The 23,710-nt window shown below is 42.6% G+C and overlaps 1 protein-coding gene across 1 annotated transcript in view; it reads right to left on the bottom strand.

Moving 5' to 3' along the window:
* Positions 1-4,415: 4,415 nt before the first annotated feature.
* The window catches only part of KLHL6 (kelch like family member 6), a 52,910-nt gene continuing 33,615 nt past the window's right edge, over positions 4,416-23,710 (bottom strand). The window contains exons 3-7 of the mRNA XM_052646661.1: positions 21,818-22,267; positions 14,408-14,645; positions 7,158-7,360; positions 5,955-6,168; positions 4,416-4,717 (exon numbers count right to left, since the gene is read on the bottom strand). Coding sequence (XP_052502621.1) covers positions 4,416-4,717; positions 5,955-6,168; positions 7,158-7,360; positions 14,408-14,645; positions 21,818-22,267 — 1,407 coding nt within the window. The remainder of the gene's footprint in view (positions 4,718-5,954; positions 6,169-7,157; positions 7,361-14,407; positions 14,646-21,817; positions 22,268-23,710) is intronic.

The following is a 23,710-nucleotide window of genomic DNA, read 5'->3' as shown; positions in this document are numbered from 1 at the left end:
GTGAAGTTATGGTCAAAATCCCATTTTGACTTTCAGCTGGTGAACTGCCTCTTGGATCCATGGCCCAGGATTGACTCCAGAACATGTACAACCCATGGAATGGGACTGTGTTTCCCAAGGTTTTCCACTCAGAATCCATAAGACTGAGAAGTGAGAACTTCTCTCTCTAAGGAGGCTCAGAAAGAATGGTCTAATGCCATTCATGCAGCTGCACATTTCTTTAAAGCCCCAGGTTTTCCTTTCCGATTGCATAGCATCTTTGTATTGAAATCCAAAACTAAATGATGACAAGTTTTCCAGTGCTCGAGAGTCACAGCTCTCTGGTTCATATTCCCAGTTTCACGTTCTCATTTTTGAGAAGCACAAAGGTTGGTTAAATCTTCGGAGACTACACAGAGATATTGGTGGAGGCAGGGCTGAGAAGTTAGACCAGAAACCTAGAGGGAGGCCTCCTGCAGGAAGGCTTCAAATCAGACAGGATGAGAGTCACATAGTTCGTAAACTCACACAGATTGGTAAACACTGGCTCCCAGAGGCAATGAGGCACTAGGGAGGGAAAAGCTGTCTACTTTTGCCATTCTGTAAACCAAATCTGATTAATTTTAGCATGTGAGTTTATCTAAGCCCCCTGGAATCAACTGAAACATTCCAAATCTCCCCTCCTAAATTAATTTCTATTCAGATACCGCTTATTCATATCAACCAAAAAAAAAAAATTCAGCTAGTAATTGTATATAAAATATTCTTATTTACTCCATTCACACTCCATACATACTGAATAAATAAAAACTTTATTTGATTTTTACCCATAAATGGTATCTTTAGTTTGATCACTAAAAAAAAAAAAAAAAAAAAAAATACAACTTCATGTAACCAAAATGCTTGAAGGATTTGGTTAACTAAGGATTTTGTTAATATTTTTATCTAAAAATATGAAAATCTGACCTGTCAAAATTAGTTTTGCAGTAGCCATGTTTGAGATATTTACAGATTTCCATGAAAGTTGACTCCTCAAATGAGGAGATCTCATACAACACCCAGATCAGATACTAAGGAGAAAAAGGCTTTTGCAATCCCAAGTTAGGACTTTACATAAGAAATTCCAGTGGTGTTTACCCACTTTGAAAATTTTACTGAGTATTTTTCTTTTTCAAAATCAAGTAGGATAAGTAAATAACAACAGTACCTCAAGGACTTTCATAAATAGCAAAGCTCTATTTTCACAGCTATAAGCAAAATATTTGCACTTCCCTGAGAGCACAGCTTCTTTGAGTTCAAGAGCTCTGTGTGTGTGTGGGTGTGGGTGTTTCCTGAGGCCAATGCATGTAGAATGTGATGAAAGCTAAGAACAGAATATTTATCTGTTGATGTTTGGGTGAGCTTAGCTCCCTACCCATTTCAGATCAGTCTTGGCAACTGGGGCCCTTTAACCTGTCTGACAGATTCCACCTCATCAGAGCCTCTGGGCCTCTTTCTCTTGGTCCAGCAAGGTAAAGAGACCTAGCCAAGCAGCCCAGAGGCCCCACAGCAAACAGGTCTTACTGCTAGTCCTGCTCTAACTTTGCCTCACTTCTAAGCAGTGGGTTCCTTATGCTCCTCTCCCCCTTCTTGAGAATGGAGTCATGCTCCCAAACTCCAGGGACCCTGGCATCATTTTCTAGACTTGTGTCCAAACCTGACTTCCTCCTCCTCCTACCTCATCCTCCTCCTTCCAGTCAAGGGTTCTCTATCCACTCATGGGACCTGACTCAAGATCCAGTAGGCTGTGCCAGGACATTCTGTCTGAGTCCTAGGGCCTTTTGTCTCTGACTCACCTGGCATCAACCTGCCTCGTCCCCCTGCTGGCAGTATGGCTTATGACAGTTAATTTCCTGTGAACTAGGTTTTTGTTTTTTCATCTAAGAACGGAAATTAGATTTTAAGAGCTTCCATCCCTAGCAAGGGCCTAGAAATTTAAATCCTGATGATACAGAGTTTCCCCAAAATGACTTGAACTTTTTTTATATCCCTAAAAGTTACAGACTGACAGCTTCAAGTGTGGAAATCTGGATCTTCTTAGTAGGTGTATCTGTCTGCCAACCCATTATTGACAGCCAGGTTCATAACACAGAGATCCTAAATCCTCAGTTTCCCAGCATAAGTTTGACCTGTTGAAAATTTGGGCTCAAAATTTGCCAATTGCTCTCATCAAAGGACAACCAGGACAAGGAACACATTCTTTCTGAGAGGAGGCTCTCTGTGTTGCCCATGACGCTGTCATTGAACTTCTTTGAAATTTCTTTCTGAAATTGTCTTTGAAATACAACTGATTCCTCCCAGAGCTCATAAGTGGTTTCTGAAGGTAATCCCAAGGAAAGACAAACATGTAAACAATGGCTGTATCATTGATCTAAGAGCACAGCTTCCCAAGGAGATCACTTGGACAGGCAAGAAAGACCTGAATGCAACCTCATAACTTCGTGTACATCTCCTTTTCTCTAGCTTGATGAAAAGAAAAATTATAATATTGACAAGTGGCCCATTTACCTGCTTATTGAATGTTTCTAGAGTGGAAATTTGTCTTGCTTTTTGGAGTCCCCAAGGCTTGCCAAACATAACAATTTCCAGGAATGTTTGCTGAATTGAAGTAGTTTAAATTGTTTCAGTTGAGAGCTTCATTAAGGTTATCAGTATTCATGGGTAAATGAGGTATGTGTTCTAAATTTCCACAAATATGTTTGTATTTTCCCACCTCAATTTTCACAGCAGGGAGCTAAAGTGTCATACCTGACTCTAAGACACAGAGCTTCTCAAACATCAACATGCATTTATATTTATCCTCAATGATCTATGCATAAATAGAATTTTCAGTTGTAATTTTCCAAGTCTGTTTTATCTGCTTTGAGCTGTAGCTTCTTCTAACCAAACTTTTCTATGAAAGTTAAATTCACTATCAACTCTAATACCTCTGTCTTCCCAAACTGCTGATGTACAAGCACAAAATGGCACATCTGACATGAAATAAAACTCTATAAAGAGATTTGAAATCATATGATGAAAATAAAGGACATTAGGTAATGTAGTTACTATGTTGTTACCATTATTGTTGCTTTTTAAGTACAGCATCTGAAATAGGATATCTTAATCTGTTTCCCCAACTCCGGGATTAGAATGAATTTCCAGTGAGCTCATTTGAAAGCTCTATCTCTGACAGTAAAGAACAGACTCTGTTCTTTAAGTCAAAACTGCGCCAACCTGATCCAAAAACCAAATAGGAGGGATTAAAAGGATCCTGAAAATGAAGCTTCCAGGCAGGTGGAGTCACAGGGACATGGACCCAAATCACTGTCTAAAAATTAGAATGTATACTGTCAAGAGCCAGTCCTTCCTCAGAGGCCAGCAGTGTAAGAATGTTTACATAAAACAAACAAACAAGAAACAAAACAGTATTCTGACTCTCTGGAAAAATCTTTTCTACATTGTAATATAACTGTTGGACATTAAAAGGCTAGGGCACTGGGCTGTGCTGAAAATACAATTCTGTCTGGCAGTGACAGTTCCAGGCTACAGTGGGCCTCCTGTGATCATAAAAGATAGAGGTTTTTGATGAGGAAGACAAAAGTTTTTTACATGTTCCAGAGCAAGTAGGTCTTCCCAGACCCATCTCCCCAGAACTGTCAGATGGAACAACCTATGATACACTCTTGACAACAGGCCCAAGGTTACCACACCAAAGATCCCATGTGGTTTAAATACAAGGAAAAGAAGAAGAAAGAAGAAGAAAAAACCCTTTATTTCCCTGCTTTGCTGAGTGAATCCTTCAGCTAACCTGTCAGACCAAAAGATGAGCTGTTTTGCTTTGTGTTTTCCTGCTCTGGGATAGACGGCCAGACAGAACCTACGCTGACTTCGAGATGGAAAGACCTGGGTTTAAACTACTGGTTTAGCTACTTAGAATCTGACTGACCTAGGACAAGCACTTAGCCTCTCTTAAGCTCGGTTTCCTCACCTGTCAAATGGGAGTTTTAATATCCAGTAATCAGGTCATTAGGACAGTAAAAAGCATTGGTGTACAAAAGCGCCTGGTATAGAACCTGGCAGGGGCAGGTGTATCTTACATGTTAAGTGTAGTCGCTCAGTCGTGTCCCACTCGTTCATGGACTAGGCTCCTTCGTCCATGGAATTTTCCAGGCAAGAGTACTGGAGTGGGTTGCCATTTCCTTCTCCATGTTAAGTACTCTTCTTTCCTCCTGAGGTAGGTCTCGCAAACATTCCTGGCTGGTCGCAAGTGTCCCAAAGCTGTGACTTCCGAGGAGCCTCCAGGGGGCGCCGCGGTGAGCCCCCGGTCCAGCCCCGCTGGTGTCCGAAGCAGGATCGAGGGGCAGGGCTGAGGGAGGCGGCCTCTCCGCGTGACTCCGCCCTCGGCGCACCCGGGATCAGACCGACACAGCTCCAGGCACGATCCTCCGAATATGGGTGTACGACTTCCTGATGGTGACGCTGCCGTGGTGGGACACTCCCCGGGGCAGGACGCATTCCTCCGTCAGTTTCTGGGCCTCGGGGTCCCAGCACAGCACCGTGGCGATGACCTCGTTCTTCTCGTCTCGCCCCCCAGTGATGTAGAGCCGGTTGTTGCAGGGCGCGATGCCGCAGCTGGCCCTCTCGTGGCTGAGCTGGGTCACCAGGCACCAGCTGTCCTCCAGGGGGCTGTAGGCGTACAGCGCTCTCATGGCCCCTCCTGAAGAGGAAACACCGTGAGCGTTTCACTGTTTTTCTGGTTTTCTTCCCCATTAACTACTAAACTACTACTGGTTAGGTAAAGTCTACCACCTTGCCAAAAGAAAGAGCAAATTCATGGCTCTCAAGAAAGCCAGAATGGGTAACGAGGGGCGGGAAGTCTCATGCTGGAAATAGGTCACAGCCCTTGAAACTTTGCAGCCGGGTGCTTATCAGGTTCTAAAGGACGCCTGACTTCCAGTGACTGCTAAAATGTACCCTAAGACTGCTTCCTGGAGGAAATACCAGGTGGTGCATCAGGCAGGCCTGGCTCATAAACCCGGCTCTGCCACTTCGGGATCTGTAACCAGGAACACCAAGACCATGGTGGTTATGAGAAAACAGAGGGATCAGACACATAAAGCACCTGACGGAAAGCCTGGTACATAGAAGTATTGATATATATGACAGTGACTAAAAGTGGGGGCATCTCTAAACTGAGCATGACAGGGAACACCAGCTCTAGTAACCCATCTTGAGATCAGACCTTTGAGGCAGAGTCATGAGTCTGACCAGAAAAACACAGGAAACCTGAAGCAAGGGAAAAAAGGGATTTTTGCCTTAATCTGTTCCCATATTTTGCATTCAAGAAGCCTTCTCTGGTTAGCGCTTACTTGCTGAAGTTATTTATTTTTGTTATTTCCTTAATCGGTAGTTCTCAACCCTGGCTGTACTTTAAAATCACCTTCACGTTAAAAACACCTGGCACTGTGGCCAGTATCCTCCTCATTCTGACATTGGTCTGGACAAGCCCCAGGTACCCATGTTTTTGTAAAAAACTCCATAATGAGTAGTCAGGGTTGAGATCTATCATCCTTAACAATTACATGCCCACTGTGGTCTGGCTGGTCAGGCTCTCCTTCCTGCGAAATGCAACCTTTTAGAGCCCTCAAGCAAGTGGGAGAATAAAATTCCCATGAACACAAGGTAAGAAATAATGGTAGCTGCCATTTACTGGGCACTTATACTGTGCATATTAAATTTCTGTGCAATTGCTAATGCTTACAACACACTTTGTTCCCATAGCAACTTCTGGCTTTCCCCTTCCCAGGGCCCCATTGTCTATCTGCTCTGCGCGTCTCCTAAATGTGGGCTATTTCTGTCTCCGGGACTGAAAGATAAATTCCACCAAGGCCTGGACCAATCCCATCTTCTTTTCCTTTTCAACCCCACCCACATCATGCCATTTGCTCACTTACCAACTACATAGATACGGTCCCGGAAACTCACTGCATTGATGCATTTAGCCTCTACTGGCATGGCCGACTTTAAATTCCATTTATTAGTTGAAGGATCGTAACACTGAGTCTTGTCCGTCGCCAGTTTCCCATTGGGTCCTCCCCCAATCACATAGAGCTTCTTCTTATGACTGGTAGCTGCGAAGGAACTGACGTGGATCAGGAGGGGCGCAGCCTGCAGGGGCACAGGGGCACCAGGAGAAGCTCTCAGTCACACTGCCCAGATTGTTGCGGTGGTTCACAGGACACCGGCCAGGAGTCAGGGAACACAAGGCCGAGCATCCTTAGCCTAAAATCACAAGGCCTGTGGGCTTGACTCCCTTGAGATACAGAGACGATCAAAGCATACATTTCCCACCCTCCCTCCTGGCTCTGGTTTCTAGTCTATTTCTCCCTGAGAGTCCAGCTCTCAGCGGAGGTGGGGTGTAAACAGCAATAAGTGTATACGAGATGAAACCAGCCAATGTTGGAGGAGATTGCTTTCTCAAAAATGTATATTCATATTTATTCATGTGCTCCTTCATTCAAAAAATATTTACTGAGTGCCTACTATGTCCCAGGCATTGTCCTTAGCACTTATAGTTAGGAAGAATTGCTGGTATAAGGGTTCCAGGTGTTATCTATAGGCAGATCTCCAGAGCTGGTTCATTTTACATAATTGAAACTTTATGCCCATTGATGAACAAAGCTTTGCCTTTTCTTGAGTATGTTAGGTACCTGAGATTGTATTGCTAAAGTCTTATATGGAGACGTACACATGGTTCATCATTATAGGCACATGAATAAGGGCTGACCAGATGACTCTGGGTTTCAACAGTGTGGTCAAGGGATCCCCGTGTGCCCAGTGTGGAGAAGTCAAGGGCAGATGGTGTCCTAGGAGACAGAGGTTCTAGACCAAGACATACAGACCAAGATAGGATCAAGCCTGCACTCCACATCTGTGGTACTGGCCAGGATAGGACAGGTACCCACACAGAGTTCCCCCACCTGGAAGAAGGTCATTTCTGTGATCTGACCAGAAATGCTGAATCGATGGTAGCACCAAAAATATTCTCAGTGGGAGGAGAAAGATCAGAAAGCCATATACCTATGTTGGAAGATACCTTTCTTTTTTTTTAAGTTTTGAAGCAACCATACAGCATCACTCATAGAAATAATCTATACCTCTGACCAGCAGTTGTGGAAAGGGTCGTAGGTCTCCACGTTGTTGATTCTCTGCAAGCCATCGAAACCTCCAAGCACGTAGACCTTGCCCCCCAGCACCACCATCTTGTGTCTCCAGCGGCCTATGTTCAAATACTCAATTTGAATCCATTTGTTTATTGAAGAATTGTATTTCCAAACATCATGCTGTGTTTCTTTACCACCTGAAAGACATATACAGCATTTAAGAAACCACCGGATGTGTAACAAGTACAGCTTCTCCCATAATTTCCCACAAGCCCGTAAGTGTTACCTCCCCAAACCAACACCAACCCTCACTCCACCCCGCCAGGCAAAAAAATTCATGAAGATGTGTGCGGTGTGGTTGGGGAGACAGAACCAACACAGGGAAACAGGGAGACACAGTGTAAGGCTGTGCCATGTGTCACCTCTGTGCTGCGAGAGTTCGGAGAAGAGGCTACATGAGCTAAGTCCAGATAAGGCTTCAGGGAAGTGGTACCCAGGTCTGCCTAGGCGAGTGGGCGCCAGCAGGAGCCTGCACTCAGTGCTTGTATGGCCGAGGAGCAAGAGGTCAGGCAGGACAGGTGAGGTTGGACGATTGTGGGTGGGATAGTAGGGCCTTCCTTATGTGCTCAGTCACTCAGTCATATCTGACTCTGCGACCCCATGGACTGCAGCCCACCAGGTTCCTCTGTCCATGTGATTCTCCAGGCAAGTGTCCTGGAGTGGGTTACCATTTCCTACTCCAGGGGACTGCCCAACCCAAGGATCTAACCCATGTCTCTTGCATCTCCAGCATTGCAAATGGATTCTTAATCACTGAGCCACCTGGAAAGCCCGGTATGGCCTTGACCAGCATCAAAATAGAAAGCAGCTGAAGTTCTATGTTTGCTTATTTATTAATATTTAAACAAATACAAGCCTGGAGAAATCACCATGAAATCTTAGAAAATTCTTTGGTTCATATCTCTGATCTATATAAAAACATAAGTGAGGTTTCTTCTACTTTGAAATTATTTCTGTTGGAACTGAATGAGATGCTCACGACAGAGTGATGAGCTGGTAAAAAAAAAAATTTCAAAACAACTCAATAAACAGAAAATACAAATTTCAGTTAGGGAGAGAGAGCAAGACAAAGGAGAACTGACTTTTTGGTGATTTTAACAAAATATTTTAATGACTTTGTATTTCCTTTTTCCCATCAGCACAGAGTACTACTAATTATTAATACTTAAAAGATGTAGTTTTCAGACTTTCAGACTTTCAGACTAGTGTGGAATTGAGTATCACTGGTGACGCTCTGTGTCATGAGTGTTTCTCAAGGGTGGAACCCCGAGGTGGGATTCCTAGGTCAGGGGCGTGCCCACCTTAATTTTCATAGGTTCTGCCAAAGAGCCTTTAAAGTTGTCCTGGTTGACCTTTCCTCATACCCCACCCACAGCAGATATCAGGAGGGTTTTTTTGGTTGGTTTGTTTTGCTTTACATCCTGAAAGAGAAAAATGATGTCCTAGTTTGGTTTTTCCCTGCTACTAGGGAGATTGAGCTTCTTCCTCTTCTGTGAGCTTTTTGTTTGTATAGTTTAACCATTCTTGGGGAGTGGGATTGTGTACCTTTTGGAGTTCTCTATTCAAAACACTGTGATATTGATCCCATTCAGGTAGTATCCAAAATTATAAAATACTATACACTTTCAAAAAAGTGTATGCAAATATTATTAAAAGGAGGAGAAAACCTACAATTTTTACTTCAGGATGTAAAAGAAGATCTGATTAACTGGGCAGGCATATCATGTACACAGATGAGAAGACAAGTTATTGCAAAGATGTCAGTCCTCCCCAAGTTAACCTCTATGTTGGGTGTCTTCAGGGCTTTTCATGGATTTCAGGACGTGAAGTGACCATTCTAAACTTCATTTGGAAGAGTAGATTTGGGAACATTTCTAAGAAACATTTGAAAAAGAAGGAGTGAGAGAGCTTTCCCTGGCAAATATCAAAATAAATAAATATCAAAATACCAAAAAGCTATGATAATAAAAATAATGTGCTACCAGTGTAAGATGAGACAAACTGATCAATTAAAAGCAAGGTACAGAAACAGACTAAAACATATAGAGATTATAAAAAATGGCATTAGAACAACTGGCTATTTGTTTAGAGAAATATTAAGTTAGATCCCTATTTCACATTACAGTTAAAATTTAAGTGTAAATGCTATGGAAGTAACTGGAGAATATATGATAGAAGATGTTAAAGATCTTGGGGGTGGTGAGGGGCTTTCTAAGCATGACAAGAAACCTAGAATCATATAGAAAAGAAAGTTACTATTTATTTATTTATTTTTTAATTTTTATTTTTACTTTGTTTTACTTTACAATACTGTATTGGTTTTGCCATACATTGACATGAATCCACCACGGGTGTACATGCGTTCCCAAAGTTACTATTTAAAGTATAAAAAGTTAAAAGACAATCACTATCTGAGAGAGAGTATTTACAATACAAATAGCTTCGCTGGTGGCTCAGACGGTAAAGAATCTGCCTGCAATGCAGGAAACCCAGGTTTGATTGATCCCTGGGTTGGGAAGATCCCCTGGAGAAGGGAATGGCAAACCACTCCAGTATTCTTGAAATCCCATAGACAGAGGAGCCTGGCTGGCTACAGACCATGGGTTGCAAAGAGTCGGACACGGCTGAGTGATGAACACTTTCATACAATAAGAACTCCAAAAATTAATAAGAAAGCGACAACCAACCAATAGAAAAACAAAGGATAGGAACAGCTCATTTTTAAAAAACATACATTTAACTAATAAATAGATGAAAATATATTCAATCTCACTCAGAGTGTAAATTTAAACATTCAAGTCTATTAAAATGTAATTGATAATAAAAAATGTTAACAAGGATGTAGAAAATTGGCACTGTCATTCATTATTGGTTGAACTGTAAATTGGTACAAACTTTCTGGAAGACAATTTAACAATATCTACAAAAATTCTAAATTTACACATCTTAATGCACTGGTCATAGCAAACACCTGCTTCCAACAACACAGGAGAAGACTCTACACATGGACATCACCAGATGGTCAACACCTAAATCAGACTGATTATATTCTATGCAGCCAAAGATGGAGAAGCTCTATACAGTCAACAAAAACAAGACCAAGAGCTGACTGTGGCTCAGATCATGAACTCCTTATTACCAAATTCAGACTTAAATTGAAGAAAGTAGGGGAAACCGCTAGACCATTCAGGTATGACCTAAATCAAATCCCTTATGATTATACAGTGGAAGTGAGAAATAGATTTAAGGGCCTAGATCTGATAGATAGAGTGCCTGATGAACTATGGAATGAGGTTCGTGACATTGTGCAGGAGACAGGGATCAAGACCATCCCCATGGAAAAGAAATGCAAAAAAGCAAAATGGCTGTCTGGAGAGGCCTTACAAATAGCTGTGAAAAGAAGAGAGGCGAAAAGCAAAGGAGAAAGGGAAAGATATAGGCATCTAAATGCAGAGTTCCAAAGAATTGCAAGAAGAGATAGGAAAGCCTTCTTCAGCAATCAATGCAAAGAAATAGAGGAAAACAACAGAATGGGAAAGACTAGAGATCTCTTCAAGAAAATTAGAGATACCAAGGGAAAATTTCATGCAAAGATGGGCTCGATAAAGGACAGAAATGGTATGGACCTAACAGAAGCAGAAGATATTAAGAAGAGGTGGCAAGAATACACAGAAGAACTGTACAAAAAAGATCTTCATGACCCAGATAGTCATGATGATATGATCACTAATCTAGAACCAGACATCTTGAAATGTGAAGTCAAGTGGGCCTTAGAAAGCATCACTACGAACAAAGCTAGTGGAGGTGATGGAATTCCAATTGAGCTATTTCAAATCCTGAAAGATGATGCTGTGAAAGTGCTGCACTCAATATGCCAGCAAATTTGGAAAACTCAGCAGTGGCCACAGGACTGGAAAAGGTCAGTTTTCATTCCTATTCCAAAGAAAGGCAATGCCAAAGAATGCTCAAACTACCACACAATTGCACTCATCTCACATGCTAGTAAAGTAATGCTCAAAATTCTCCAAGCCAGCCTTCAGCAATACGTGAATCGTGAACTCCCTGACGTTCAAGCTGGTTTTAGAAAAGGCAGAGGAACCAGAGATCAAATTGCCAACATCCGCTGGATCATGGAAAAAGCAAGAGAGTTCCAGAAAAACATCTATTTCTGCTTTATTGACTATGCCAAAGCCTTTGACTGTGTGGATCACAATAAACTGTGGAAAATTCTGAAAGAGATGGGAATACCAGACCACCTGACCTGCCTCCTGAGATATCTGTATGCAGGTCAGGAAGCAAGAGTTAGAACTGGACATGGAACGACAGACTGGTTCCAAATAGGAAAAAGAGTACATCAAGGCTGTATATTGTCACCCTGCTTATTTAACTCCTATGCAGAGTACATCATGAGAAACACTGGGCTGGAAGAAGCACAAGCTGGAATCAAGATTGCTGGGAGAAATATCAATCACCTCAGATATGCAGATGATACCACTCTTATGGCAGAAAGTGAAGAGGAGCTAAAAAGCCTCTTGATGAAAGTGAAAGAGGAGAGCGAAAAAGTTGGCCTAAAGCTCAACATTCAGAAAACGAAGATCATGGCATCCGGTCCCATCACTTCATGGGAAATAGATGGGGAAACAGTGGAAACAGTGGCAGACTTTACTTTTTTGGGCTCCAGAATCACTGCAGATGGTGACTGCAGCCATGAAATTAAAAGATGCTTACTCCTTGGAAGAAAAGTTATGACAACCTAGATAGCATATTCAAAAGCAGACATTACTTTGCCAACTAAGGTCCGTCTAGTCAAGGCTATGGTTTTTCCTGTGGTCATGTATGGATGTGAGAGTTGGACTGTGAAGAAGGCTGAGCACCGAAGAATTGATGCTTTTGAACTGTGGTGTTGGAGAAGACTCTTGAGAGTCCCTTGGACTGCAAGGAGATCCAACCAGTCCATTCTGAAGGAGATCAACCCTGGGATTTCTTTGGAAAGAATGATGCTGAAGCTGAAACTCCAGTACTTTGGCCACCTCATGGGAAGAGTTGACTCATTGGAAAAGACTCTGATGCTGGGAGGGATTGGGGGCAGGAGGAGAAGGGGACGACAGAGGATGAGATGGCTGGATGGCATCACAGACTCGATGGACGTGAGTCTGAGTGAACTCCGGGAGTTGGTGATGGACAGGGAGGCCTGATGTGCTGCGATTCATGGGGTCGCAAAGAGTCGGACATGACTGAGCAACTGAACTGAACTGAATGACCACTTCCAGGAATCTTTCCATATAGCAGCACAAGTTCATAAATATATATGTATGAAAAATGTCTGTTGTGGCCTTTTTTTCAGGGGGAAAATAGACATTGAAAAAAATTATGGTTCATTCATTCAACAGACAGCCCTGAAACTGGTAAAAGAGCAACAATAACAATCCTCACAGTAATGATAATGATGAGTAATACTGTTGAGTTCTCACCCTGTGCTTGGGATTGTGCTGTACTTTACATGTATTATAGACTTAACACATATAGTAGATCATGTAACGATGTCTAGAATAGATCATTAATTGAGTACAAGTTTCTGTTGATTTAGTAAAACAAGCATGCTTTTGTGTATTGCTTGTATCATTTTTAAAAAGACAACAACAAATTGAAGACAGAGAAAAGAAAAGTTGTAGAATAAAATAACATGTATCTTGTATGTGGCAAAGACTGACCATGACTACCAAACCTGTCTTTTCCTCCTGAGCGCATGGCTGAACTACACTTCCCAGCCCCACATCGTGGGGGTGCAGGGAGGGCATGTGGCTGGTCCTTGCCAATAGAATGTGAGCAGAACTGAAGCCTCGTGTCGAGGCTGAGGCTGTCGTGAGCAGGTGTGCCTTCTCAACTTGTTCAGTTTCTCTCTCTTCCCAAAATGCATCAAGCTTTAAGATCACTTGTGGAAACAGCTGCATCATGAGATGGAAGGAGCCTAGGTCCCTGAAGAACCAAGCGGAGCAGGTGCTCTCCCTCAGCCCCCATGTACTACTGTGGTAATTCACTGAGATTTAGAATCTGTTGCCACGGCTAGCATTACTTTAAGACAATACAAAACCATTTTTGTAAAAAAAAAAAGTAAAAACATAAGATTGTAATGGAGCAGAGAAACTGCCATGTTTTACTTTATACTCCTTGTATTGCTTAAATCTTCTACAACAATTAAAAATATATCTACAAGATAAAAGAAAGCTGAAATCTAATCTATGGTATTAATGCATTCAAGGAAGAGCTGACCTGCCCTTTATTCTGAAGGAGGCCAGCTCTGGGAATAAGCTCTTCCCTAAACAAGTTTAGATTAGAGAAAACCTCCCAAAGAGGGGGTGGGATGTTTGTCTCTTCCCTTGGCACCTCAAGAAGAGCTAGGTGGCTTTTGATGTCATGGGAGGGCATGAGATTGAGAGAACATGGATTGGAATGTGTGACTTTGGGTAAGTTCCATGCTTTCTGAGCCTGTTTTCTCCATTTGTAACCTGGAGATTAAAATCACCTACCATATGGAGTTGAAGTGAGAGGCAAATAATTAAACGCTACCAAAGGGTAAGTTTATTTACACTAAGTGCTGTAAAGATGGTAGAGATTGTGTCACTCAATAGTTATTGAACATTTACTATGTGTCCAGACACAGTGCTAGGTATTAAATTCAAGGACTAATGGGAAGCAGGCATAGAGTAATTACAAATAATTAAGCAAACAACTTAGAAGTAAGAGATGAAAAAGTATTGGGTGTTATCGGAGCATCTAAAGGTAAAATCTAATAAACTTGGGGGAGGGGTCAGATTTTTATTCATTACTGAATAAATTACTGAATATTCATTACTGTATTACCATTACTGTATTGGCCTTTGCCTACAGCAGACACCAGATAAACTCTAGCAATACTTTCCTTCTTCCTTTTCCAGAAAGTACAGGATCTGTCTGTCTGTTCCCCCAGTTCTTAGGACAATACTGCTCAAGGATTAGGGTTCATTTAGTAATAATCCCCTCTCCACGATAAGACCATCTGAGTGCCTGGTTTCCACATGCTGACCCAGTCAGTGCTAGGTCAGTGCCATCCACACTAATTCTTCTAGGATGGTCGCCTGGCTCTCACTCAGGGAAGCATGTAGTGCCTTGGGAACTGGCTTTGGTATCACATAACTTCTGCTTACCTGAGATGTAGACCTCATTTTTTAATGTCACGCATGCAAATTCCACCCACTTCTTATTCTCACTGTCCAGCTCGTGCTCTGTCATGGGGAGCTTGGCCACCTCCAGGCGGCTGCGCCTTAGGGGATCCAGGCAGGTTACCTCCGCCACAAACCGTTCATCCTTCGTGCAGCCACCAATGATCATGAATACCTCAGACTGGAACTCATGCATCCTGGGCTTGGTGCGCTCTGAAATGATCTGGAAAACCAGTGGGAGTACAAAAAAGCAGAATGATACAGTGGTTCAGAGCTCAGGTTATGGAGCCAGGACAACAGAATCCGATTCCTAACTCTGCTACGGTATGACCATGTGACTTTACCTCCTTGAGTATCATGTTCTGTATAATGGAGATTTTAGTGGTAACAACCTCATAGTTTTGTCAGGAAGATTAAGTGGGCTAATATACTTAGTGTGCTTGGCCTCGGGCCTGATGGATAATAAGTACTCAGTAAAGGTTATCGGTTGTAGATTTTACTACTTTTTAAGAAGTTCAGATCTGTTTACAATCAAGTGCACTTCCTGCATCTTCTCTCTTGCTTGGTTGGAAGCACTGAATCCTAGAATTTAATTTCTGGGCACCTTCCACTGCCCCTTGGTTTCAGTTTCTTGATGATATCCCAGACTTTGCTCACTGCCAGGCCTCTTTAGAGGACTGGAAGAGAAGTCCTGACTGGGCATAAAAGAGCATCCAGAGACTTAGAGGAAAAGAACCGAAAGGGAACAGAGTATATCCAGGGAGGTCGGGGGACTGGGTCCCAACAGCAAGCGTATGACCCTTCAGAGCCTTGAACAAGTGAAGAAATTCATATCACAGATATCTGAACCCAGCTGAAGGAGCAGAGGTTTGGGGTCAGATACACCAGAGTTCCTTCCTTTTTTCACCACCTATGGCCATGTGATCTTGGAGAAGAGACGCAGTCTCTGTAAGGGCCTGTGATCACACCTCTGCCGCCAGGCTGTTGTGAGCATGCATGAGGTTGTAATGTAGAGGGCTGAGTCGAGCATCTGGCACATGCAGAGCCCTTGAAAGCTAGTCAAAGGGGACAGTGGGAGTGGTGGGAGATGCCATGTTGATGTTATGAATGAAAAGGGAGAGGTGCCCTCCTCCTGGTCCAGCCAAACCTGGGCTTGATGGGGGAGGTTCTACAGGTGCAGGACCTTGATGGGAGACAGAGAGGCAGCACCCATTTCCCACGTGACCAATGCAGCTTCTTTTTCCTACAAGGTTAAACTGACCTAATATGGATCATAGAACTTCAGTCTTGCCTACAGACACACAGGTTACAGTAGCAAAGACTGAAGGCCACAAATGGTGAATCCAATCAATACTCACATCCAATCAGGTCAGCCAACATCCAGCATCTATTTCCCAGAAGAAACTTTATTTTTCTGTGCCTATAGTCAGATACAATAAATTTTGATCCTCAGTTCTTGAGGCTGAACCATGGCCAGTAAGTGTGTAGCAGGGCTGTCTTCTGTGGGTCAGCAGAAGGGAGTATGACTATGTGTGGCAGGACAATCCTGGGCTAAGCCTGCAGCACTGACAGTGGAAAGGCCAGCTGGGATGAGGGTGGGGGGGGTGGTCTTGAGAACTTAGAGGCACTATGAGAATACCAAGCTGGTAGGAGAGGACTGAACAATGCATTGGCACCAAAGACAAATCTGTCCCATCTGAGATTTCTCCCTCCAGCCTCTAAACCATCCTTCCGGGTACAACCTCCAGCACCAATCTGTCCCCTTTCAGGGAGGATTTATGGATTATAGAGCAATGTTTGGAGAACAGCACTAGCCTCCCAGAATTGGTTTCCTGTGACTCTTACTCTGGTTCAGAGAAGCAAGCCTCAGCTTCCCCTCTTTAACCACCTTATGCACAGTGCCTGCTCTGCCGCATCAACAGCCTGCTGACTAGCTGGGGACCACACTAGCTGTGATCTTACTCCTGACTCCCAGTCCTGCATCCTGGCCTGCGGAAGACTTTGTTCCCACTGACAATCCTGCATTGCTGCCTGCTGTCAGGATCTCCCCATATCTGTCCTCAATTTCCCACACTGTCTCCCAACAACTCGCCCTGTAATCTTTTTGACATCATTGTCCATGTCACTTTGCTCTTTTCCCCTGGAAGCCATTGTAGCCTTTCCACATATGCTCCCACAGTCCTTAATTTCCCTGTCACAGCACTTTTCACCCTCATCTAATTTATTCTAATGTCCCTCATGGCTGGAATAGCCCTTTTCTTCAACAGGTCTCAGCACCAAGAACAATTTCTGGAGCTTGTGGGCTTCCATAAATGATGGCTGAACGAATGAATGAAAGAATGGGCAAGCTAGTTGACCCAGCACCTGATAAAGATATTTTTTTTCCAGTCTAGATCATTGTGGTAACCAGCTTCCACAAGGGCTCCCAGCAATCCCCACCTCCTGGAATTAACATCCTATGTTGTTCCCTCCACATTGCTCCTGGGTTGATCTCTATGCCAAGAGAATACAATAGTGACAGTATACTACTTCTGAAATTAGGTTATGAAGGCACTAGGATTCCATCTTGATTGCTGTCTTTCTTGGGTCATTTTCTCTAAGGAAGCCACCTGCTATGGAGGGGCCAACCATCAGCAAGGAAGTAACACCTGTCAACAATCTTGTGAGGGAGCTTGGAAGTGGATACTCCAGCCGGCTCTGAGATTTGAGATGACTAACTGCAGCCCCAGCCAGTAGCTTGACTGGAACTTCAGAAGAGCCCCTAAGCCAGAACCACCCAGCTAAATCACTCCCAGATCCCTGACAGTAATGAGAAAATAAATGTTTGTTGTTTTAAACTGCCTTTTGGGATAATTTGTTGCACAGCAATAGATAATATAATCATCCAGTTCATGGATCAGGCTGGCTATTGAGACCTGCCTTCCCTGGTGGCCCAGAAGGTAACCGGGGTCAAATCCCTGGGTCAGGAAGATGCCCTGGAGAAGGAAATGGCAACCCACTCCAGTATTCTTGCCTGGAAAATTCCATGGACAGAGGAGCCTGCCGGGCTACATGGAGTTACAAAAGAGACATGACTGTGTGATTGAACACACGCGTAAGTTCAGCTATACTTTCCAAAATATTAACCTCAAAGGCATGACAAATGCCAATCAGACATCAGAGATGTGTGAGTTTTCAGATACAAGGAAATGTTTGCCAGTGAATCACACACAACAATCAGGTCTACCCAGTTTATTTTCATATTGTTAGAAAGAGCAAAGAGTTGCACCTAACTGAGTACTCTTTGTCCAAATAGCCCATATGAGAGGACTGAACAGAAGTAACCAAACTACCTGGATAAAGCTCACAGGGGTGAGCTTCTGACTCTCTGTCCTCAGGAGTAAGCCCTCCTGACAGCACACATATCAGAGCAGCATTTGGTATAGATCAAGTTGGTCCCTGGACACTTCGGAGGCAATGAAATGAAGGGGCAACTTTCTCTGCCCCAAAAGACCTCTCCCAGTGAAGGTACCAGCTACTACTCCTAGATCAAATGTAAATTGACATTTGCCTTTAGGTTCTAACATTTGACTCTGTCACCACCACTGTGGGCTTAAAAGGAGGAACAAGGTTAAGTCTGGGAAAGGAGGGTTAGGAGAAGGATGTTCACAGCGTATACTCCAGACTTCCACTCAAGTCATCAGGAATAAAGCCAGGCTCATGCAAGCAGTGAGAAGACTGAGAATTTTAGAAATCAACTAGCTATGAGACCCAACTCAGAGATCACAATGGTTGGTTGGTTCAGTTACCTAGACAATAGAACGAGAATAAGAGAGTGCCTCGAGCACTTGGGGCAATAAAACAGAAAAAAAGTAGGACCTAATGGAAAGAGGTGATTTTAGCCTCAGAGAAAGAAAATGCTTAACTCTTGATTGTGCCATAAAGGAAGTGAGTGAGAATAGGAACAGTCTTCATTTCTAGGACACTTATCATCTATCAGATATTGCGTTAACACATTTCATTCATTATCTTATTTAAGTCTCAAAACAATTCCATCAGCTGGTAGGTATTATCTTCCCCATGTTACGAGGGGGAAGAAAGCTGAGCACTGAAGAATTGATGCTTTTGAACTGTGGTGTTGGAGAAGACTCTTGAGAGTCCTTGGACTGCAAGGAGATCAGTCCTGGGTGTTCATTGGAAGGACTGATGTTGAAGCTGAAACTCCAATACTTTGGCCACCTGATGCAAAGAGCTGACTCATTTGAAAAGACCCTGATGCTGGGAAAGATTGAGGGTAGGAGGAGAAGGGGATGACAGAGGATGAGATGGTTGGATGGCATCACCAACTCAATGGACATGAGTTTGGGTAAACCCTGGGAGTTGGTGATGAACAGGGAGGCCTGGCGTGCTGCGGTTCATGGGGTCACAAAGAGTCGGACATGACTGAGCGACTGAACTGAACTGAACTGATGTTACAAGGACTGAGCTTTAGGGAAGCTAAGTTGCTTTCCCAAGGTCACACTGTAGGTAAATTGTGCAATCAAGATGAAAGTCCAGATTCACCTGACTAGAAGTCCAATTTTCTGACACTGGGGACTTTTCTAGTTATCAGTATTCACTCTGGTCCTAAATCCAAAGCCTATAAGCCCACTCCCCACCCCTCCATCACAAATACAAAAGGCAGAACAGTTTTAACAGCAGCAATTTTGCAGAAGACATAGTAGGGACAATTTATATAAGAGGAAACCATTTACATCTGCCTTTCAGGGAGTTCAGAAATGGGAAGCAGAAACAAAAATAGCAAGAATGTTGGCAATTGATCAAGACGTTATGCTTTAAATGCTGAACTGAGAGCAGTTGCAGAGATTGATCTTGTCTTCAGGAATATGAGGGCTTTCCCATTGCTGAGCCACCTGCCAGTGACTCACATTTCAACATAGGATCCTTGTGGTGGTCTGGTTCTCTATCCGTCTACTCATCACCCTTCATTTGCTTAGTGTCCTATCCTCTCTAAAAGAGAAGATACGGGAGTTTATTAAGGCAGAGACTGTTTTGTGGTGTTTGGTGCCATGTCTGGCATACAGTTGGTATTCGTGATTTATTTGTGAAGAATGAAAGTATAGCCTGTTAAAATATATAGGGTGCTGCTGAAGTAGAACTTAGAGGGGAAATTATAGCACTAATGACAATATTGGAGAAGGCAATGGCAACCCACTCCAGTGTTCTTGCCTGGAGAATCCCAGGGATGGGGGAGCCTGGTGGGCTGCCATCTCTGGGATCACACAGAGTCAGACATGACTGAAGCGACTTAGCAGCAATGACAATATTAGAAGAAAAAAAAAGAAAGATCTCAAAATAATGACCTTCAATTCCTCCCTAAGAAACTGGAAAAAGAATAGAAAATTCAATCTGAAGTAAGCAGAGGAAAGAAAATAATCAATATTAAAGTAGAAATAAGGGGAATAGGAAGTGTAAAGACAATAGAGAAAGTCAAATGAAACCAGAAGCTAGTTCTTTGAGAAAATCAATAAAATTGATAAAACTCTAACCAGACTGATCAGAAAAAAAAAGGAGACACAAATTACCAAAATCTGGAATGAGAAATATGACATCACTGCAGATTCTACAGATATTAAAGAGGATAATAAGTGGACAACTTTATGCCAATAAATTCAGCAATGGAAAATTCTTTTGAGAAATACACACTACCAAGGCTAATTCTAGAAGAAATAGAATGATAGATATAGATATTAAAGAAATATAATTTGAAGTTTTAAGTTTAAAACTTTCTCTCACACACACACAAATTCCTTCTGGTTCTGACAGCATCACTGATGAATTCTACCAAGTATTTATGAATGTGCTTGCAAAGTGAATAAATGACAATGGATCTGAAGACAACACAGAACTAGAAAAGTACACACAGAAAAGAAGGGGCTCCCAAGGGGCCTCTGAAAGACAATTCCTAAACTCTCTTGGCTAATATTTCTACCAATGGCGTAATGAAGAAGGCTTGGTAGCCAACCTCAGAACTGCTGTATAGTGGTATATATGTGTGGTATACATGGGTTGTATAGTGGTGTACATGTGAGGCTGTTCATGCATACAAACTTGACAAGCTGTCCTTCTATCATTGCTTCTTGATTGTTTTGTTCCTCTCCACTAAGCTTGTTCTTATTTTTATAAAATTCTGAATATAACATTTCTTCAGGAATTGTTAAGCAGAACCAGGTAGATACAAATGATACTTTTATTTACCATCTTGGTACCCATTTATTCACTCAAAAAACATTAAGCACTCCTTTGCTATATATATATCAAGGACTCTCCTAAGGTCTGGATGAATAGTCCAATAAGACGTATTTCCTACCATAACAAGTTCCCTGTCTTGAGATACTTATAGATGAGGAATTCAATGGTTAACAGGCAATGGTTGGTGCTATGACAGAGCAATGCCATGACGCTATAAGAATGACAGGGGCCTCTGGAGAAGGCCATGCTTAAACTGAGTTTTGAAGCTGGAACAGAAGTTAACTAGATGAAGCAGAGGAAAAAGTCATTTGGGCAGCATTAGCCTGCATTCTCCAGTACTCTTGCCTGGAGAATCCCAGGCACGGGAGAGCCTGGTAGGCTGCTGTCTACGGGGTCATAGAGTCAGACACGATTGAAGCGACTTAGCAGCAGCAGCAGCCTGCATTAACCTGAAGGCTGAAAAAGCATGTCCACCTTGGGGAATTACAAGCGGTGCATTAGGACCAAGAGCAGAGCAGGAGAGAGAGGTTGGAGATGACACCAGAGCAGTGAGCAGGAGGCTGGGCTCTGAGAGTTTAGGCAAAAGTGTGGGCTTTATCCTGAGGGTGCTGGGGAGCCAGTGAAGAGACTAAACCCAGTAGAAAATGATTAGGTTCAAGTTTTAGGTCAGCAGGAAGGCCAGATGAAGGGCAGGAAGTTGAGTTTTGAGAAATTTTCAGTTCAGGAAGGAAATAATGAGTCTGAACCTAGGTAATGTCAGAGGAGATCTAATGTGTCCCCCAGAATGGCCAAAGTGGGAAAACAGCAGCCCTGAGGAATGGTGACTGGACTGGACAACTGGACAGGGCACCCTTCCTGCATGTGTGTGGCTCCCCACCAAACTCCCGCCCTTACACAACTGAAAGAAGGATGTGCCAGGCATGGTGCTAGGCGATTTCCAGATCTCACCTAATCCTCTCAGTAGCTGTCTACCCTGTAGTATCATCCCCATTTTACAGATCAGAAACCCAGAGCTTCTGGACTGCCTGACTCAGACTATAAATTTAATAGCATCTTCTTCTTCATGCCCTAAGGATTTGTGAGCCAGTCTCACTGTTTCTCTGGGAGGCCTGCTAATCCCTTTACTCTGCTGGTTATCTATAGCATCTCTCATCACCGACTCACCTCATTGCCAGAAAGGTGGTACATCCTGGCTTCCTGGAGCAGTGGGAAGACCTCCGGGCACTGCCTGATGAGAGGATCCGCTTCCACCATCTCCACAAAGTACCACGGGTCCAGAAGCGGCAAGCGCACGTTCTCCAGGACGTAGGGGAGCAGGCAGAGTCGTTCTGACTGCTTGTGCCTGACCCAGCTCATCACAGTCTCAAACACCTGAGCCTCCTCTGTCACGTAAAGGTCGTCACTCTTCAAAATGTGGTACAGAGTGTCCACAGGAAGTTCCAGGAACTCCTCAGAGTTCAGGATCTGCACAAAGTTCTGGATGATGTAACTCTGAACCTGCTTCTTTAGACTGTCCAAGGAATGCGTGTCTGCCAGCCTCAGGATTCCAACACAGTTTTCTGGGTTCAAGGCTTCTGTAAGGAAGCTGGCACAGGCATCCACCATCCTCAGGAACTAAGAGAACAGAAGGGTAGCAAATCAGGCCAGAAAATGACCAGTCCACAAAGAGGTTGATCAGTGAGTTGTATGTAGTAGCAAAAATTTAGAAAGAACCCAAGTGACCCAAATAGGGGACTAGCTAAATAAATGAAAATATGTTCATATTTTTGACAGCTCTTGGGTCATTAAGAAAGCATGCTGTATCCAGCACAGCCAAAAATAAAATTTTAAAAATTAAAATAAAGACACGGAGTGTACTTGGAACCAGAGAGGTCATGATGGGTCTAAAAAAAAAGAAAAAGAAATGAAAACATGTCATAGAAAAATATTAAATGACATGGAAGACATTCATAATGTATTGAGTTGAAAAATCCATTCACTGAATCTTGATCAAATGTCCAGATTTAATCAGTGACTTACAGGAAGCACAGGTGAAAGAGGAACATGTTCAATAATGCCATGGGAATACAATCAGCAAAAACCCAGACTGTGGGAAACTATACAGAACAACCAGTTCAGTTTCTTCAACAAATACATCCGAAGGAGAAAGAGAGAAGTGAGAGGGAGTGGGCAGGGAGAAAGAGCTGAAGCATGAAAAGAGATTTAAAAGATACATCAACCTACAAGAAAATATAGCACTTTAGTTGGAACACTAATTTAAACAAAATAATTTTAAAAGTCAGAAAAATATTTACAACGACCAACATTTGGTGATATAAAGCAACTATTACTTTTTAAATTTATATATTTATTTTAATTTGAGGATAATTACAGTATTCTGATGGTTTTTGCCATACATCAGTGTGAATTGGCCTTAGGTATATGTGTCCCCTCTATCCTGACCACCCTCCACCTCCCTTCCCACCCTATCCCTCTATGTTGTCACAGAGCACCAGCTTTGAGTGCCCTGTAAAGCAACTATGATTAATTCTAAATATGGCAATAATGTTATGGTTATGTTTAAAGAAGTTTGGGGGGCTATATACTGAAATATTTTCAGGTGAAATGAGAAGGCACTTCACAAAAGCATATGTGTATTATGATACTATTTTATTTTTATAAAGAAAAAAAATTTTTGGTCATCGCAACAATAATCCTCCCACAGAAACAAGTCCCATAGGAATGGATGAAATATACTGTATAAACTGTATAAGGCATCACACTCTGTAATGATGCTATGAGATTTTTTTCTTATTTTGTTTATATACTTTTAAAATCCTCTAAAATGAATAAGTAACACTTTTGTGATGAAAAATTAATTTTAAAATTAATTGGCTTCCATGTCTTATTTTTAAATTATCATCCTCTTCATAAGAATGTGAGTCTCATGTATGTATACAGCGCTTTACAGTGACAAAGTTCTTTTGTGTCCGCTATATTATTTAATACCCGTTTTACAGACGAAGGGTCTCAAATGCTCCAGTCCATTCTATTTGCTGCTCTCTGGAGCTTAGCTTT

This window comes from Budorcas taxicolor, chromosome 1, assembly GCF_023091745.1.
Source record: "Budorcas taxicolor isolate Tak-1 chromosome 1, Takin1.1, whole genome shotgun sequence".
NCBI classification, from domain to species: Eukaryota; Metazoa; Chordata; class Mammalia; order Artiodactyla; family Bovidae; genus Budorcas; species Budorcas taxicolor.
The sequence above is the reverse complement of the archived record's forward strand: the minus strand, read 5'-3'. Positions and strand labels throughout refer to the sequence as shown.